Source organism: Gekko japonicus, unplaced genomic scaffold, assembly GCF_001447785.1.
Source record: "Gekko japonicus isolate JY-2015 unplaced genomic scaffold, Gekko_japonicus_V1.1 scaffold243, whole genome shotgun sequence".
Taxonomy (NCBI): Eukaryota; Metazoa; Chordata; class Lepidosauria; order Squamata; family Gekkonidae; genus Gekko; species Gekko japonicus.
The window spans coordinates 1,224,762-1,242,972 of record NW_015168053.1 but is presented as its reverse complement, the minus strand read 5'-3'; the positions used below and the strand labels follow the sequence as shown (position 1 = coordinate 1,242,972).

General features: G+C 50.8%; 1 protein-coding gene across 1 annotated transcript; it reads right to left on the bottom strand.

Annotated features, from left to right (window-relative positions):
• Window positions 1–1,598: 1,598 nt before the first annotated feature.
• LOC107113150 (suppressor of cytokine signaling 3-like) lies at window positions 1,599–12,734 on the bottom strand. Its single transcript, XM_015414416.1, has 2 exons — window positions 12,465–12,734; window positions 1,599–2,414 (listed from the first exon to the last, which is right to left on the bottom strand). Exon 2 carries the CDS (start codon window positions 2,362–2,364, stop codon window positions 1,759–1,761), a length of 606 nt encoding a protein of 201 aa, XP_015269902.1. The 5' UTR covers window positions 2,365–2,414; window positions 12,465–12,734; the 3' UTR covers window positions 1,599–1,758.
• Between the last annotated feature and the right edge of the window lie 5,477 nt (window positions 12,735–18,211).

The window sequence follows — 18,211 nt, the reverse complement described above, 5'->3', positions numbered from 1 at the left end:
CTTGGGTGGGGGCTCCACTCTCCTTCCCACTTCCCTCATTTTGGTTTGCTGTGCCAAGTAAAGACAAATGAGGGAGGCTGTTCCCGATTCCCTCTTGAGCTATTGAGTCTCTGGATTCTGTAGAGTTTCCCCTTTTAAAAAAATGAGATCCCCAGTGGAATAACTGCAATTGAATACACATGCATGGTTTTTAATCGGCAGCTCTTCTAAAATGCTACTTGTGGGGGGGAAAAGTATTAAGGATAATTGCCGGGGTTGGGCCTCTCTTGCATTGCTTCTGCTGCCGGGGGAGGGGGGGGTCAGAGTCAGTGGAGTTCTGTTTTTGGATGCTTATCTGTTTATGCCTCAGAAGAACTTGTTGCTTTCAAGAAGCCGTGTGTGTTATTTTACTGGAAGTGAGAGTTGAAGGGAAATCGACCTTCCTGTTTTATCAGAGCCACTTAAAGCCCTGGGTCACTGAGCTCCAGAGAGGGATTGGCAAGAGCGCAGCAGACAGGGCATTTCCAGGAAGGGTGATCTGGCGGGCCAGCAAAACAAACAAGCAAAAACAGTCTGGTGCCTTCAGTCTGAGAGACCGGCAGCGGATAAATCAGCGGAACCAAGCCTCCGTGTGAGGGGAACTGCAAGGTTAAGCATGTGAGGTGTTTAGATGCCATGTGATTATTGTGTGGGGGTTTTCTAAGTGTTCCCAGTGTTTGTTTACACTGGGGGGGGAGGGGGCTTGACTTCCTGCCTTGGAGACCAATCCAGTTAGGAATGTGCCAAATGGATACAGCAGCTCTGTCCTATGCATATAAGTCTACTGAGAAAATCCTAGTCTCAGTTCCATCCTGCCTTGTCCCCGTTCCAGGCCTTTGCACAGGCCAAACCACCATAAAAACAAATGCAAGCGGGTCACCGGATGCAACCTAAACCCGCTGGCGAGGTTTTTCCTCTAAAAAGGCCCCCCCCCCCCCCCATCATAACTGCCTGAGTCAGCGATCGGCATACGGGAATGACCTCGGATGAGGCCAGTGACTGGAAGGGGAAAGAAAAATGCAATGATGGAAGAAGGGTCCAGTGGTAGTGTACATTTGGCACACATTGGCTCAGTGCTGAGAAGCAGGTTTTCTTCGGGGAGCAGCGGTGTTCTCTCAGCCTGCCCCTCTCAGCCTGGTTTTAGAAAGCAGGGCTTCCAGAGCGGAAACTACCGCTCCCAACTAGCCTCAAGCCCTATCGTCTTCCTGTTAGAAATGAAAATGAATAGGAAGGATTCACACGTGTACGTACACTTCTCAGATTTCCACTGGCTGGAGTCCTCTGGTGTTCGGGCAGGGAGAGAGTGTCTTTGTATGTGCACGTCGTGAATTAAAAGGTGCACCACGGGTAATTATAGCTTGGGTGTGGAATGCACCCTGGGCTGCACCAGCTTCATCTGCCATTCCTTTGGCTCAAATAGGTGTAGAAGAAATGAAATGAGGGAGAGGGGCAGGAGACCCCCCCCCCCCCCCTTGAACAGACTACTCTTGCTTTCTGCTTCTGGTGCTCTGGGTCAGAGGCGATACCACCACAATAAGATGAGGGCAATTTTTTTTCTTTTGGATGAATGAAGAGCTGGACCTACGCCAGTCCGTTTATTCCATGAAGATAATAATGAACAGGCACCCCCGGCACAACCCTGCTTGCTTGCTTGCAGCCGCGTACTGTACACGGAATGTTTGAAAGGAAAGACCCTGCCGGCGTTGCAGGCGCTTAGAGGGGGCAACATCCTCCTCCCTCTTAGCTGCACAGAGAGTTCAGCAGTCCCCGGGGCACGGGAAGGTCCTGCAACTGAGCCCTGGTGTCCCCCGTGCCCTGCACGCTGGCTCGCACCGCCCGCCGGCACAGCTCTTGCAAAGTGGGCACCTTGCAGCAGAGCGGGTGCGTGAGGGCCAAGGGCACCGGGGGCTGTCCCTCCTTCTCCAGGTAGCAGGGACCCCCTTCCACCGCCCCCAGGCGCAGATAATGCTCCACCAACTGGACCACGCACCTAAACGCTGGGGGGTGGCCCGCGCCCGGCAGGGCCTCCAGGTGGAAAGCCGAGCCCTGCTGCTGGATGCGCAGGTTGGTGATGCCTGTGTTCGTGCGGACACTGAGGGTGAACAGGTGGTGGTGGTCAGAGGAGTCGCGCACCAGGAAGACTCCGGGCAGCTGGGAGGTCAGAACCCGCTTCGCTTCTGTCCCCGACAGGCTGCCCCAGTAGAAGCCGCTGGCCTCCAGGCGCTCCAGGGCGCTCTCCACCCGCTCAAAGTCGCCGCAGAAACTCTTGAAGTGGTAGGAAGGTGTGGCCATGCGGCTCATGGCTGGGGCGGGTGCCGTCGGGCAGCACCAGCACAGGGGGACCATCGCGCTGCCCGTGCGCTGAAAGGAATCTTGCTCAGTTACCGCAGGGGCATCTAAGAAAGAAATCTGAGACAGTTTACACGCACACAGAGGCACCCCCCCCCCCAAATCCTCGCAAGCTTGTGAATTCTGGAGAGATTTTGGGTTCCTTCCCCAAGTACAAAGTATCCCTCCCTTCTCTTGAGCCAAGAAAACAATATATTTTGAATATTTGCACAAGTGCAGATATTTTTCCTGAAACCTACAAATACATCAAATGTTTCATCTTGTGCCCAACCTGAGCCTCTCTTGGATGTAAAAGGTAAAGGTAAACGTTCCCTTGCTCGAAAGCCAGTTGAAGCCGACTCTAGGGTTGCGGTGCTCATCTCCGTTTCAAAGCCGAAGAGCCAGCGCTGTCCGAAGACGTTTCCTTGGTCATGTGGCCGGCATGACTAAACACCAAGGCACACTGAACGCTGTTACCTTCCCACTGATCTGATTGCAAAACCTACCAGCTCGGAATTAGCGACCTATATTTGAACAGTTGCTCCTGTGAAGTGCCCTGATTTGGATGGTCCCCTTGGATGCCTCCAGAGTTATTGGACATCCTGCCCTTCTGAGCTTGTCAAGGAAAGAAGTTCCTTCCCCCCCCCCCGCACGCCCTTGCAGAGGGGTCTGAGCTCTGATGTGCAATGTTTTGCTTTGATTTAGCTGGGTCAGCTCTTGCAGGGCTGTGCCAGTGAGGATGTTTAAGGAACAATGAGGAAGGCACAAGCGACCAAAACAAAGCCAAAGTTGAAAAAGGGGGGGGGGGTCAGAGAGGTCAGTGCAGGAAGGAAATCAAAGCCCTAGAGCCCTGTGCCTTCCGATCAAGGCCTCCTCCGCCTCTCCTTTGCCTCTGCCCAGGCAGCTGTAAGGATCAGAAACTTAAGAGAGGAAGAGGTCCTTTGCAGGATGCAGTCTCTGATAGGAAATGGTGTTTGCATAAGTACAATTGTGTGTGAGAGAGGATAGAGGAAGCAACTCCCTTTTGCCTGACTTGATCCGGGAAGATACATACATGATTGAGGGTTGGGGAGGGGGTAGCAGCACCAAGAAGGAACTTTTCTCTCCCAACTGCTCATGTCTCTCCAGCAAGACCCACGTCTCAGCTTGAGAATTCTTGGTGAAGAGCGGCTTCCTCCCTGCTGTTCCAGGTCTGGGGATCTCTCAACCCCAGCCCTGCAGGAAGCTGTTCAGTGGTTCAGGAATTATGCTGGGTTGGACCCTACCAGCATTTCTGCTCCATCTTCGCCAATTCCTGTCCTCCCTGCAGCCCCAATCCCACACGGCTTTTTGTCCACATGGGTTCCACGACAGGAGCTACGGCTCAGTGGTACAGCATCTGCTTGATGAGCAGAAGGTCCCGGATTCAATCTCCAGCGAGCATCCGGTAGTCACTGTGATGTGGAAGACCTCAGCTTGAGAGATGCTGCCAGTCTGGGTAGACAGTACTGATTTGGAGGGTCCAAGGGGCCTATTCAGTATAGGGCAACTTCATGAGATCTCTGGCACAACCTTTGTGGTCAAAAAAGTAACTTCCTCTCATCAGCAGACACGCTGGTAGGATCCAGCCAACTTTCTATTATGTACAGGATCAGATGTCCTATTTTAGCCTACGTGACAGACCGAGTCCCAGACTTGTGGGGCGTTCCATCTATCTACCTACCGGCTTTGTATTCCTTCAAGGAGTTCAGAGCAGCTGGCTCATGTCCTCCAACCTTTCTTGGATAAAAATAGAGCCACTCCAGTGTACTTGGAAACCTTTCTGTCTGCACCTCCAAGATCCTGTTGCAAGTTCCCTGCTGCCGTATTCCTTTGCTCTGAAACTGCCTGTCTTACACTATCATTTGCCGCTCTACACATTAGTGAACTGACCACAAAACGATACGTTTCCTTAAAATGTAAAAGAGTATTTAACCTTGCCCTGGACCCAGGGTCCTGAGATTAAGTCCCATGCTGGCAACCCAGACTCATTCCACAGCTTTTACATAGCTAGTTAGGAACTTGAGAAAGGAACCAAAGACAGATACCTGCCTTCTAGTTGGAAAACTTTGGTACTGTGAATACCAAGAAAAAAAACATTAAAAGCCAGATCCAATGTCTCTCCCAAAGGTGGAATAAGGACTGTGATTCATCAGGGACACACACACAAAAAGTTTTTAATGAAGTCTCCAAAGATGCAGCCCGCCAAATCAGTCTTCTGTGATGAGCCCCCAGAGGGGAGAGGGGAGAGGGAAGCCCCCTCTCCTTTTCCAGAGCTCCTTCATGTGCTCCAAATCATCCAGAGAGCCAGTCTGCTATAGTGGTTAAGAGCGCGGACTCTAATCTGGGAGAACCGGGATTGATTCACTGCTTCTCCACATGCAGCTGTTGGTGTGACCTTGGGTCAGTCACAGTTCTTTCAGAGCTGTTCTCTCAAGAGCAGTCCTTGAAAGAGCTCTCTCAGCCCACCTACCTCACAGGGTGTCTGTGGTGGGGAGGGGAAGGGAAAGGATAGTGTAAGCTGCTCTGAGACTCCGAGTGAAGGGCAGGGTATAAATCCAATCTCCTCCTCCTCTGAGGCCCACAAGCATCTGCCATCTGCTTGTGGTTAGACATGACCAAGGAAAGAAAGGTGTACCCCCAGAATCCCTCTCTTTCCTAAGTCCCAGACACCAGTAGGGAGTGGGGGCTTGGTACTGAGTGAAGGGCAACCTGTACCCTTCAAGAGGCAGTGTGGTGTAGTAGTCAGAGCATCAGACTAGGACTTGGCTTAAAATGCACACTCTGCCGTAAAACATGCCGGGTAACCTTGGGCCAGAGTCACACTGTCTCGACCTAACCTACCTCGCAGGGTTGTTGTGAAGATATAAAGTAGAAAGGGAAACGCCCTGCTGCACCGAGCTCCTTGGAGGAAGGACAAGCCAGTGTGATGGAGGCTTAGTCTATCAAACCTGCTGTTATTCTCCGAAACAAGATTTCTAGCACTGGGTAAACCCTAACTTGACATTCAGTGGTGAACTAGAGCTGTGTTTTGTGTCATCATCAGCAATTGAACTGGAAGCCCTGTTCAGTTCTCCGAGGAAGAGGAATTCCTGGTCAAGAGGTGCTGGCAGGGCAGAAAGTGTCGTGGTCAAGGGCTGACTTTAGGCCAGTCATAATCTCTCAACCAGTCAGGGCTGTTTTTGGGGAGCAACACAGAGGAACGCAGTTCCAGCTGGCTTCAGAGTTGGCCACGCCCACTACAGCCAAACCCTCTGTGTGTGTGGCTACAGAGGGAAGGCCTGGAGAGCGGACCCCCCCCCCCCCCCCCCCCGCGACTCTGAGGTGGGCAGGCCAGGGGCCCCTGGAAGGATTGGGGAGGCATTTAAATGCCTCCCTATGCCTTCCCCGGCCTGCCCAAGGGCTGTCTTGCCTGGGTGCCCCGCAGCTGTGGGATGCCCGGGCAAGCCAAAGGAAGGCAATTTAAACTCCCTCCCCTCCCTTCAAAGGGTTGGCTTGTCCAGGCGCCCTGCAGCCGTGGGGCGCCAGGACAAGCCAAGGGAAGGCATGCCCGGGCTCCCCACAGCTGTGGGGTGCTTGGGCAAGGAAGGCATGGGGTGTGGCCTATTATGCTAATAAGACATGATGTTATGGGTGTGGCCTAATAGGCTAATATGTTCCTGCTGTTGGGTGTGGCCTATTATGCTAATGAGTTCCTGCTGGGCTTTTTCTACAAAAAAAGCCCTGCTCAGCCTAACCTACCTCACAGGGCTGATGTGAGGGCTAAATGAGGGAAGAACCGTATACACCATTCCGAGCTCTCTGGAGGAAGGGCAGGATAAACATACATAGCTATTGGCTTGGATCCCGCCTCCAACTTCTGCAGATGGCAGAGAGCCAATGTGGTGGTGTGGCCAGAATGCTGGATTTGGATTTGACCCCCCCCCCCCGCACTCTGCCACAGATGTTTGCTGGGTGACTTTGGCCCAGCCCCACACTCTCAGCCTAACCTACCTCTGGAGGAGAAGAGCACGATGCCGCTTTGGGTCCCCATTAGGGAGCAGCACAGGGTATAAATGAGGCAAATAAAACACTCGGTGTCCATGGCGGCTTCCCTGCCTCCTCTCTCCCCCCACAGCTTCAAATGCCCCTAGAAAAGCTGCTCCTGAGGGATCGGGGACCCCTAGGAATAGCTTAGCGGGGGGGATGGAGGTCTGCCAGCAGGCAGGTTGGCACCAACACCCACCCACCCACCCACTTCTGCAGGCAGAAATATTTGGTGGGAACTCAGGCATGGCTTTCTGGATCGCCGTGAACGGTTTTGCATACACTGCCCTCTGGAGACAGATAAAAGAGATCTGTGGCCTTTGACACATGAAGCTGCCTTAGACAGAATCAGACTGTCAGTCTATCAAACTCTATTCGGACTGGCAGGGGGTCTCCAGGGTCTCGGGCGGAGGTCTTTCACATCCCTTTCAGCCTGATCCTTTAAACTGGGGGCGGGGGACTGAACGTGGGACCTCCTGCATGCCAAGCAGAGGGTCTGCCACAGAGCTACCGCCCCTCCCCTTTACTCTGATGAAAGTAAGGGCCTTTCCAGCCATCAAAGCTGGAGGGGAAGGAAGACAGGCTGCCGCACACAGGATCAAATGCAGACCTACCTACTCAGGCCACCTCGGCAGCAGGATGCCGGGACCAAGGTTCCCTCTAAGCTGTGGAGTCTTGTGAGCAGAAATTCTACTTTGTGAGCTGCTGGCATTAAAGTTGTGAGCAAGTGATTTGGCCACTGCATAAATTAGTTTGCTCTGGAGCCATCCTCCTGAGCTAAGACAAAAATGTGTGAGCCAGAGGCTAAAAAACTGTGAGCTAGCTCACACTAACTCAGCTTAGAGGGAACATTGGCCGGGACTCCTGCTGCTGTTTCCCCCCAGAATCCGATGTGAGCCCCCTGGCTGTGTTGCCTGCTTCAGCAGTCTCTGCTAGCTCCTCATATGATCTGCTTGCATATGTGAAAGTAAACAAAGGCCACCCGGCCAATCGTAAGCCCTTCTAGTGCTTTCTCATTAACAAGGAAGCGGAGCCCATGAAGGCACACTCCTGGAACTCTCTACAGCTTGGGAAGGGAAGTCCTTTTTGTAGCAGTGTCATGGTGGTGGTGGTGGTGGTGGTGGTTGGAGCTCTGGCGTATTTGGTGTTAGAAAGGGAAATGGTCCATTCCAGCGCTTGCAGATGTTCAACGCCAGCATTTCTTGTTCCCTTGGCTTGTCGATACCATTGAAAAGGAACTAGCAGGCTTTTGATCATCCTATGGCTATCTCCTCAGATCTCCACTGCTAAGCAAGGTCAGCCCTGGTTACTATTTGGATGGGAGGCCACCAAGGAACACCAGGGTTGTGACACAGAGGCAGGCAATGGCAAATGCTGGCTCTTACCTTTAAAGCCCTGAATGGCCAGGGTCCGGCTTACCTAAGGGACCGCCTCTTCCCGTATGTTCCCTCAAGAGCACTACGATCGGGGAGTCTCCACCTCCTGGAAGTTCCAGGCCCCCGAGACGTGAAGTTTGCCCAAACTAAGGCCAAGATGGAGCTCTTCCACCAGGCTTTTGAGTAGGAGCCGCCGCCGCCACTATTCCACCACTGAGTTACCATCTTAGCATCTACCCTATTACTGAGGGAGGGGTAGATGTCGCCCGGCAGAGATGGGGAAAATACCATTCCTGGTGCTCACGCCATTTAATAAAGCTGGCTGTCAATGCGGGATGCTGCACATCTTGGGATTTTATGTAGAATATTAGAGCACCGAATTTGACTATGTATGTGACATTGTTTTACTGTTTTTATCTTTCTAATTCGGCATTGCCGCTTGTCAGCCACCCTGAGCCATTTGGGTAGGGCGGGATATAAATCCATAAATAAATAAATAAATAAAATCACCTCTGAATGTCTCTTGCCTTGAAAACCCTGGACGGCAGCCACAACAACAAAAATGGCAACATACACTCTTCTCATGCCATCCTCCTCAACCCTTTCCGATAGCCAAAGAGCGGCAGCACTGCTGCGTACTCTATCATAAGGAAACACACAAGAGTCCAGCAAGGACTGGGCTCAGATCAGGGTCACCGCTGACTTTCTGCTAGGCCTTCTAAGCCTTTGGCAGCCATATGACAGGTGATGTTACAATGCAAGGGAAGCGTCATCTCAGAAATATCTGTCTTCCCTGCCCCAAGGAGCACCAACCCCAAACGTAGGGCTAATCTGCACTACACAATTAAGCCGACTTGGTTGTTTATGATTTCAGATGGCAATTTTAGCATAGCTTATTTGAAAGTTCTCCCTCCTTGTGCCACGCTGCTTCTGGGGGTGGGGGGACTGTTTTCACTTTAAAATTATACTCTGTGTTTATAAACTGGGTAGTTTCTGCTGCCACCAGGAATTTTAAGAAATTCCAAATCTTCTCTCTGTTTCTGCTGCTGTACTCTTTCCGCCAAGAACTCTTTGCATATAGAAACCTAGCTTGTCAAGGAGGCTAGCTGAGAAATTTCTCCCTGACACACTATTGTTTCACTCACGAGGCCTTGTTTTGGCACAGGAAAGCCTTTGGCCACAGAAACGGTCACCTGTATCCTGGTTTGTTTACATTATTTACAGTCCACCTGTCTCACAGGGACACAGGACTGGAGTGATAGAGTTCCAAGATGGCCCCTTCCTAGAGCAACCATCCTAGGAAACAAAGCGCAGCGCAGAGGCAAGTACCAACTAGGAAGGGGCTTCTCACCCATCACGATTACATCTATTTTGGAGGACCAGGAGGGTGTGGTATGGCAGAAAACTAAATGGGATGGGGTATGGTGGTGACTGGGGAGGGAAGGCGGCATCGTACAGCCCAATCTCATCAGATCTCGGAAACTAAGCAGGGTCAGTGCTTGGAAGGGAGACCACCAAGGAGAGCGAGGCAACGGCAAACTACCCCTTCTTCTCACGTGCCTCGGAAGCCCCTTGCTGGGGTTGCGATAAGTCAGCTGTGACTTGACAGGACTGCACACACACAGGGTAGTGACTTGACTGCACTTTACACCACCATGGTAACTTAAGAGCGGACCCTCCGAGACTGTACCACTTCAGGCCACCGGGCAGAGGTGGTGTATTTGACATTTCTCACCCATCGAAAGTACCCTGTGTATAAAAATCGAAAGCTTCTTCTCGAGTGTCTCTGAACACTTGCCATTTCCAACTCCTAAATACCGCGACGGGTCCTTCTTCAAATATGCTGACTTGTAAGTTTATTTTTATACTTATGATGTTATTGCTCGATTTTATGAGTGCAAGTTATATTGAAAAAATAAAAAAGTTCTGGTTTTAAAAAAATAATAATGTGCTGACTTGTGATCTTATTCTTTCCTGGCTTGACTTCTGCTGTTCTCTCCTTTCTGGTTTGCCTCTTGCTCAGCCCCCACCCCGTCTCAACTCTGTCGCTCATCTGGATTCCCCTGGGTCTTCTTTTGCTCACGTTTCCCTTCCGATAACACTCCCTTCCATCTCCTTATCAGCTCCAGTAAAAAATACTATGTTTTCCTTTGGCTCTTTGGCCTCCTATCGTCTGTTTTGTTTTCTCTGTGTTTATGCAGTCTCATCTTTCCTTTCGCTGAGCCTCAGGTTACTTTGTTGGCCCCTTTCTGCCTTCCCCCACATTCTCCTTTATTGCAAATGTTTAAACAACCCCAAAAGGCTCCCTTCTCCCGAGCCTCTTGCCTCCCCTCCTCACTTTCCTTCTGATATCAGCATTTTTCAAAGATTATCAACCTGCAGCCAGGGCTTGCCCATTTCACCCTACTCACTGGACACCGCCTGGCTCCGGAATCCCTTTTATAAATGATAAATAGCCTCATTACTAAGTCTTTCCTTTCCTTGCTTGGGACAGTCTTTGCCCGTGCATTTTTATTTTATTTCATTTTTGCCACCGAAGGCCTTTTCGATTCTTTCCCATGGAAGAATATGTGCAAATGACATCGTTCCAAAAATGAAAATAGTTTTTTCCAGGAGAGATTTGCAAGTAATATTTTAGGATTTAAGAATTTCAATACCTGGTTCAAATGCCTGACCTCAGATCCAACAGGATTCTAGAACACTCATGAAGCTGCCTTAGACTGAATCAGACCCTTGGTCCATCAAAGTCAGTACTCAGGTGGTGACGCTTCAGGATCGCAGGTCTCCACGTCACCTCCTACCCCATCTTTTTAATTGGAGATGCTGGAGACTGAACCTGAGATGTTCTGCATGCCAAGCAGATGCTTTGCCACTGAGCTACAGCCCTCCAAAATCCTGCTCGCAGATCCCTTCTGAAGAATCCAGGTAGTGCTGTCTGTCTGTATTCCTCCAGCAGGATTGTTCCCTAACAGTTTCAGGCTTACGTCTGAAAAGGGTGCAAAACAAAACACACACACACACACACACATACCCAAGCCCACAATCTTTTGTAATCCAGACAGTGGGTTCTTTCCAAATACCACTAGGGGGCAGTCATTCCAACTCTGTAAGTCACAAGAGTACTGGTAGAGAGCAGAAAGGAAGAGGAAGCTCCCTGCTGCGTCCCTGCATGAGTCTCTGCACTGGCCCGCCTCCTTTCAGTCCATCTCAACTGAAGGGGGGGGGCTAATTCTGCAATGTGACTACACCATCAATTCCAGAGACCACTTAACCCACCCTCCAAGGAAGCTCTCGCCCATTGTATCTGAAGAAGTGTGCATGCACACAAAAGCTTATGCCATGAATAAAGCTTTGTTTGTCTTAAAGGTGCCAACGGGACTCAGACTTTGTTCTGTTGCTTCAGACCAGCATGGTGACCCACTGAATTCCACTGAATCTCTGTATGAGACCACTGGGAGCCACTAGGTAACAGCTGCCTGCCCAAGAACGTGCCTGGAGCTTTGCTCTGGGTCCTGTTTGGTATTTGGGGGAAAGCCTTCCCAGGAGCAGTGCCCCACCCTCCTCCTCCCCCCCTGGGAGGCCTGCCAAGTCACTTCATGGTGGAGCAGCGTGTCAAGAAGCAAGAGGAGTTTTAATCAAATAAGGCACGATGCAGCCAAGGTTCTTAAGCGCTGTGAAGCCCCACTGATTTCCATGGGAGAGAGTTCGGTGTGCATTTTAACTTTCTCACTTAAATCAGTGGGACTTTAACTTTCCCTGCATCCTGCCTTTCCTTTTACTATTGTTTCATATATAGAGATTTAATATTTTTTAGCAGCCTGTTCACTGTCTTGAGTTGCTTCTTTTAAAAAAAACAAAGGTTAATAACAATTTCATATTCTGTTAAAGAGCAAAGAAACAGCGTTTGTACCCCAGAGGGGTTAGGAGAAATATCTTGGGTGCTCAGCAAGATAATTTCACTCTGGTTCTAATTTGAAGTGTGGAAGGAATTTTCTACCAGGTTGGATAGATTATAAAAATCTGCTTTTTAAAAAATCCTTCCAGCACTCTCAGCTGTGGACTTCCTTTGGCAAAGGTAGTGAGTGGTGGTTGGAGAGGTACGCTATGTAAAAAATATTTTATGTGGAAGTCAGTAAAAGTCAGTATTAAAGCCTCCCAATCAGACTTCGGTAATCCTCAGAAATTCCAAAAAGCAAAAAAAAAAAAAAGCATGAATGTCTCTGAAATTCAGAAACTTGCCTCAGAACACTCAAATTGTGCCAAATTTCAAATCTGTATAAAATCCCTTTTTTAAAAAAGCATTCAAAAACTGGTTCCCGTCTTCTCCGTCCTACAAGTCCACGGCTGCCTGATTCGATTTTTCCTCCTTCCCACCCAACAGCCCGAGAGAGACTTGAGTTGCTATATAGGTAGACCACATCACAGCCCACCGAGAACTGGAACCCGGGTCTCCCGGAGCGAAAGTCAACAGGACAACCAGATCAAGAGTTGGACTGGGCTGGTTAGCTAGAGTTGTGGGGCCACCAAAGTGAAGGGGGTCAGCAAAATGACGGGACCCCCCCTCCTCACTCACTCTCTCACACACACACGCACACACACACACAACCCCTCCCCAGTTTACCCGTCTTTCAAACTTCTCCCCTACCATGAACCCAAAAATACGAAATCGGCCACTACAGCCCTCGTTCACTCACTCACCTTGGCTGGCAATGGAAGCAGAGATGCCTGTAGTTCTCCAGCAGCGGCGGAGATGGACAGATAGGCAAAATCAAGCTCGAAAACGGAGTCGCACTTCAAGGGACCCGCCGCTGAGAGAGCCCCCCGGTCCGACCGCATCTCTTCCCCATATCTCAAAAGCCGCGGATCCGGGACCTCGGCAGCAGGGCACCGGAGCGGGCGGCAGGGTTGTGCGAATGATGACTTCCACTCCCCGGTTGCTTGTGTTGTGTTTTGTTTTCCCGGATTGGGACACAGAGAGAAAAGGTGGAAGTTGGGGAGGTTTTTTTTGGGGGGGGGGAGCGGGGAGGGGTGTGGTGTGGTGCGGGAGGGCCGCTTCCTCTCGCCAAAGAATCGCAGCTTCTCCCTGGGTTTCCTGGAAGTGCGTGTGAACTTGCGTGCGCGCTTCGAAGCAAACACGCGCCTTCCCGTTAGCCCAGTAATTACACACCGGGGTGTGTGTGTGTGTGTGTGTGTGTGTGGTGTGGTGTGGAAATAAGCGCAGGAGAGGAGCGCCGTTTCCGCGTCGTGGCGGGCGCCGAGAGAGGAGAGGGAAGGGTTTTGTGAAAGACTTGAACTGCTGCTCGGGTCGGGAACGGCGCTGGCCTCGCTGGCGGGGGCCAGTCCCACGCCGGCCTTCCCCCGTGCCTGTGTGTGGCTGGGGCGGGGCGGAGCGGCGGAGTATTTATTTTTATGAATGGTCACCACTTTCATTGGCCGCCGGGGGGTGGCTGGCAGGCCGCTGATTGGCAGGAAGTGGCTGTGCAAACCCCAACAGACTCCCTTCCCCCCCCCCCCCCCCCCCCCCTTTTTTTTTTTTTTCTGGGTGATTCCTGGAAGTGTGGAGGGGACTGTTGGTAAGAGGGAGGGGAAACCGAGCCGGTCCCCGCCTATCTCTGCCGCAGAAGAGGGAAGAGGGCGAGCGAGAGAGAGAGAGCGAGAGGGAGGTTGGGTAAGGTGATCCGGCCGGGGCTTGCGAGGGAGATCCCTCCGGTCTCAGAGCTCACGACACGCGCTTAACCCTCTCGCGGCCTGGCCAGCAAGGGGCGTCCCGGGAGACCCGGGCAGAAAAGGGAAAGGGCGAGGAGAAACCTTTCCACGCCGACCAATCGGCTCGCCTCCCCTTTCCCTCTTCGTGTCTGAGCATGCAGGATGCCTCAGTGTGGGCTGGGGTCTCTCTTAAAGCAGCGTTCGTGCGGAATGGCATGCACTTTGGGTGTGTGGCGTAAGCCTCTCTCTGCAACGTCGGTGTCAGCATGGGTGGTGCATGAGCACATGCCTTTGCTTCACACACACACACACGCTGTGGGGTGGGGTGGGGTTATGGCTTATGGATACTGTTAACTTTAAAGCCTTTGGGGAAAACAGGTAAAACCTGAGACCAGTGTGGGTGGGTGGTCTTTGTGTTTTTCTATATATATAAAGGGCAGTTATAAAATTTGCACGCCCCGGTGCCAGATGCGGCCCCAGACATTTGGGCGCCGGAAGTGGAAAATTCAAATGATGCCCCCCATGGGAGCATGAGGAGGCATAATAACAAAGGCAGGCCTTGGCCATCAGCCTTTAAGTAAAGTCGCAAATTGAGGGAGGCCGACTTGCGGGGCCTTGGCACTGAAGCGCCCCCTGTGTGTTTGCGGAGTTGTGACTCTATACAAATTGCAGACGGGCTGGGGGTGGGCCTTTGGCAGAGAACAGGGAAACCTGCCTATCCACGAGGCTCACTCTGAGGCTCTGGGCAAGTGACTCTCTCTCTCAGCCCGGCTTACTCTGCAGGGTCATGAGGCTAAAATTAGACCCTCATCCCACCTATGCACCACCCTGAACCCTTTAAGGGAAGGACATGTACACAAAGTGTGTACATAAAGCAACGACATAAAGTGTTGGGTGGGTAAGCCGTGTTGGTCTGAAGCAGCAGAACAACGTTTGGGTCCAGTGGAAACTTTTAAGTCTAAGCAGGGGTCATTTCGTAGAAAAAGAGGTGCAGGAGCTCATTAGGCATAACTCATTAGCATAACTTATTTGCATATCCCACACCCCCTGACATCACTGGAAGTGTGTCAGAAGGCAACACCCATGGCTCAGGCTCCACTGGACTGTTTTGGATTGCTAGCTACAAATCTGCCTTCACAGAGGGAGAGCTTGTACCTGAAGACGGGCTTGGCTGCTTCTTGCTCCTTGTGGCCCGACTGAGGGCTGCTGGGAGCAGGGGGTGGGGCTTGTTGCATGTGCCCGCCCCCTGGGCTCCTTAATGCCGGAGCTCCGCTCCTGTGAGCTCCTGCAGGAAATGACCCCTGACAAAGTTTTGTTCTAGGTATAAGCTTTTATGTGCATGCACGAACTTATACCTAGAATAAAACTTTCTTAGACTTAAAAGGTGCCACTGGACTCTGACTTTGTTCCACATAAAGTGTGTGTGTGTACATAAAAGTGTGTACATAAAGTAAGTACATAAAGTGTGTGTGTAAAAACATGTACTCTATGTGCCACGTACACAGAAAGTGGCAACCCGTCTATCTTTAATATTTTATATTCTATTTTACCAGTTTTCTATCTCATCCTTTCATCCGAGCTCCGAATTCACACCAGGTGACAAACAACAATTGAAAAAGCCATACAAACTGACATTAAAATAATAGTGAGTTCAGAACCAACATAATGTGCCAATAGTTGGTGTGTGTTCGTGCATGCAAATTCACACATCTGCATATGTTATTTGTGTAGGCAGGAATAGGCATGCAGCCTTTGGCACGTGGATGTACCCCGGAGGGATGTGAATTACAGTGATTCATGCATGTATTGATTTCCACCGTGTCTCTGTGACGCTTGTCTTCTTGAAGCTATACGTTGTGTATGCATACGTACATGGTTTAGTGCAGGTAACTCAGTCCAAAGCACACAGCTGGAGTGTTCAGGTGCCTAAAACGGCCTCATGTTTGCATGTACGTTACTTTGTATTTTCACACAGTGCACGTAATTGAACCATGAGAAGTATGCACAAATATCACATGCATGCTTGCTGAGTCAGTGTGGTGTCTGTATACATTTGTTGGCAGTGTATGCTGCTTACAGATATCCTTCTGGGCTGAGCTTATGGAATGATAGTGTGCAGGCGGGTGCTTTATAATATACCTGGTTGTTGGTGCATGCGGCATTAAGTGTGCACAAAGGTGTACATATCTAGGCATATGAAAGTGCAACACAACACGTCTTATATTGGAAGTATGTGCAACAAATGACCATTTACCACGCGCAAAGCATCTTTCCAGGTGAAAACAGGTAAGCAATCTTGCTTCTGCTCATAGCCTTCCTCTGAAATGGGCACTCGATACCTGTGTACGCGTCATGCATTTATTTATTTTTAATTATCCTACCTTTTTACATGTACTGTGGCACATGGTGTCTGTGTCAAGTCGAGGTGGTGTACATGTGCATAGTTTCAATGTGCAAGATAGGTGTCATTTATGCATGTACCTGGGGAACAATGAAGCCAAAGCATCTAATTTGAAATCAAGGAAACTGTGGAGAATTTGGGGTCTCTCTCTCTGTGTGTGCAATTTACAACTATTTAATCCCCCCAACCCACTCAAGGCACTTTTCCCAAAGAGGATTGCAGGGCCCCCCCATGAATCCTTGTTTCCCCCATCCCCAAAGCCCAGCTTCCTCATCCTCCACTCACTCCTCTTGGCCCCCTGCTCCCTGGCCCAGCAACCGGGCATCCTGGCACCGCGCTCGCTCCTCTTCCTGGCCTGGGTGGCGTTTATGAGCTAATCATGCGCAGTCAGGGCTGTTAGCTGTTCCTGGCAGGTCTGAAGTTGCTGGTAAAGGCACCGGTTTCCTAGCAGCGATTAGGGGGAAGCGAGCGCCTGATGGAATGCTAAGCAGCAATAAGCACACGCAGGCAGCCTTCTTGGGGCTCCCAGGAGAGTGTGGCCGATGAGGAAGGAGATGCGAGGGGGGAGGGGGGCTGAGTGTGGCCACCGAGCCCCCCCTTCCCATTTCAAGGAGGCCCTCAGCCCTTTCTGTTCTAGAGATCCTCTATAAAAGACGTACAGTTACAAGGTGCCTCTGAGCATGGGCAGAATGTTTTTGCTGCTGTGCAGCCATAACAACCATATGCATCTAGAAGGAGAAGATGGTTTAGATCCCCACTGTGATATGGAAGGTTGCGGGGAGGGGAAGGGGCCCCGAGCCAGTCACCTACTCTCAGCCTAACCTACCTCACAGGGTTATTGTGAGGACAACATGGAAGAGAGGAGGACCCACTGGGGAGAAAGGCGGGGTATAAATGAATTGGAAGAAAAGAACAGCTTTTCTGGATGTGACTTCCAGATACCCTCGAGCCCCGTTTGCTTTAGGTATCAGGTATTTGACATTCATCTAGCTAAGGAGGAGAGATCGGACCAGGTCTCAGACAGCAGGCCCCTTGAAGTAAATCCCCAAAGCTGCTTTCCATGCTTTGGGAATATCTGAAGCCCAAAGACTTTATCTGAGCATGTGCAGAATGTGTCCCCCATGTGATGGGAAACAATCACACAGCCAGGGCTCTTTTTGTAGAAAAAGCCCAGCAGGAACTCATTAGCATAATAGGCCACACCCAACAGCAGGAACTCATAAGCATATTGGGCCACACCCCTGACAAGACAGCTCATTAGCACATTAGGCCGCACCCCCATGTTACCAGAAGTGTGGTTATCCAGCCACACCCACCTTTTGCTTGTTATTCTGATTACCTTGTTTGTTGTCAAAACCCAGGGCTTTTTTGTAGCAGGAACTCCTTAGCATGATAGGCCACACACCCCTAATGTAGCCAATCCTAATGAGTTTCTGCTGTTGGGTGTGGCCTATTATGCTAATGAGTTCCTGCTGGGCGTGGCCAACTTGGGAGCCAGCTGGAACTCCGTTCCTGTGCGTTCCTGCCCAAAAATAGCCCTGCACACAGCCCTGTGCTTCTGGGAAAGTGCCGCAGAACTACGAAGTGAGGCCGTGTGGTTTCCGAACAGGTTAGGACCCATCGATTTCCCTGTCTGTTCTGTGGCTGCAGGGTGTAGATAATCGGCTATAGTGGCTGTGTTGGCAGGGATGAGGAAGAATCCCTTCCCAGCCATGAATCTGGCTTGGTGACCCTGGGCCGGTCGTGCTCTCACAGCCTAACCGATTTCACAGGGTGGTTGTGCGGACAAATGTATCCATTGATTTATACCCTTCCCCCTTTTCTTCCCAACGGGGGTCCCAAACTGCTGACACCCTTGTTCTTCCCTCCTGCAGTCTATCCTCACAACAACCTTACAAGGTAGACTAGGTTGGGAGAGAGAAAGCAACTGGCCTAAAATGACCCACTCACCTTCCACAGCCGAGCGTGGGTTCAAAACCCTGGGCCTCCCAGGTTCTAGAATGAGACTTGAATTCCTATGCCATGGAAGAAGGGAGAAACATGCAAATCGGGCCCTAAACAGAGGCAAGGTGGGATTAAAATTTAATAAATCCAGACCTTTTTTAAAAAAAAAACTGTCAAGTCGCAGCCAATTTATGGTGACCCTGTAGGTTTTTCGAGGCAAGAGACAGAGGTGGTTTGCCATTTCCTGCCTCTGTGTTGTAACCCTGGACTTCCTTGGTGGTCTCCCATCCAAATACTAACCAGGACTGACCCTGCTTAGCTTCCCAGATCTGACAAAATCAGGCTAGCCTGGGCTAGGGGTCCTCTGGCTTCTTATTACTGTGTGGAACTCTGC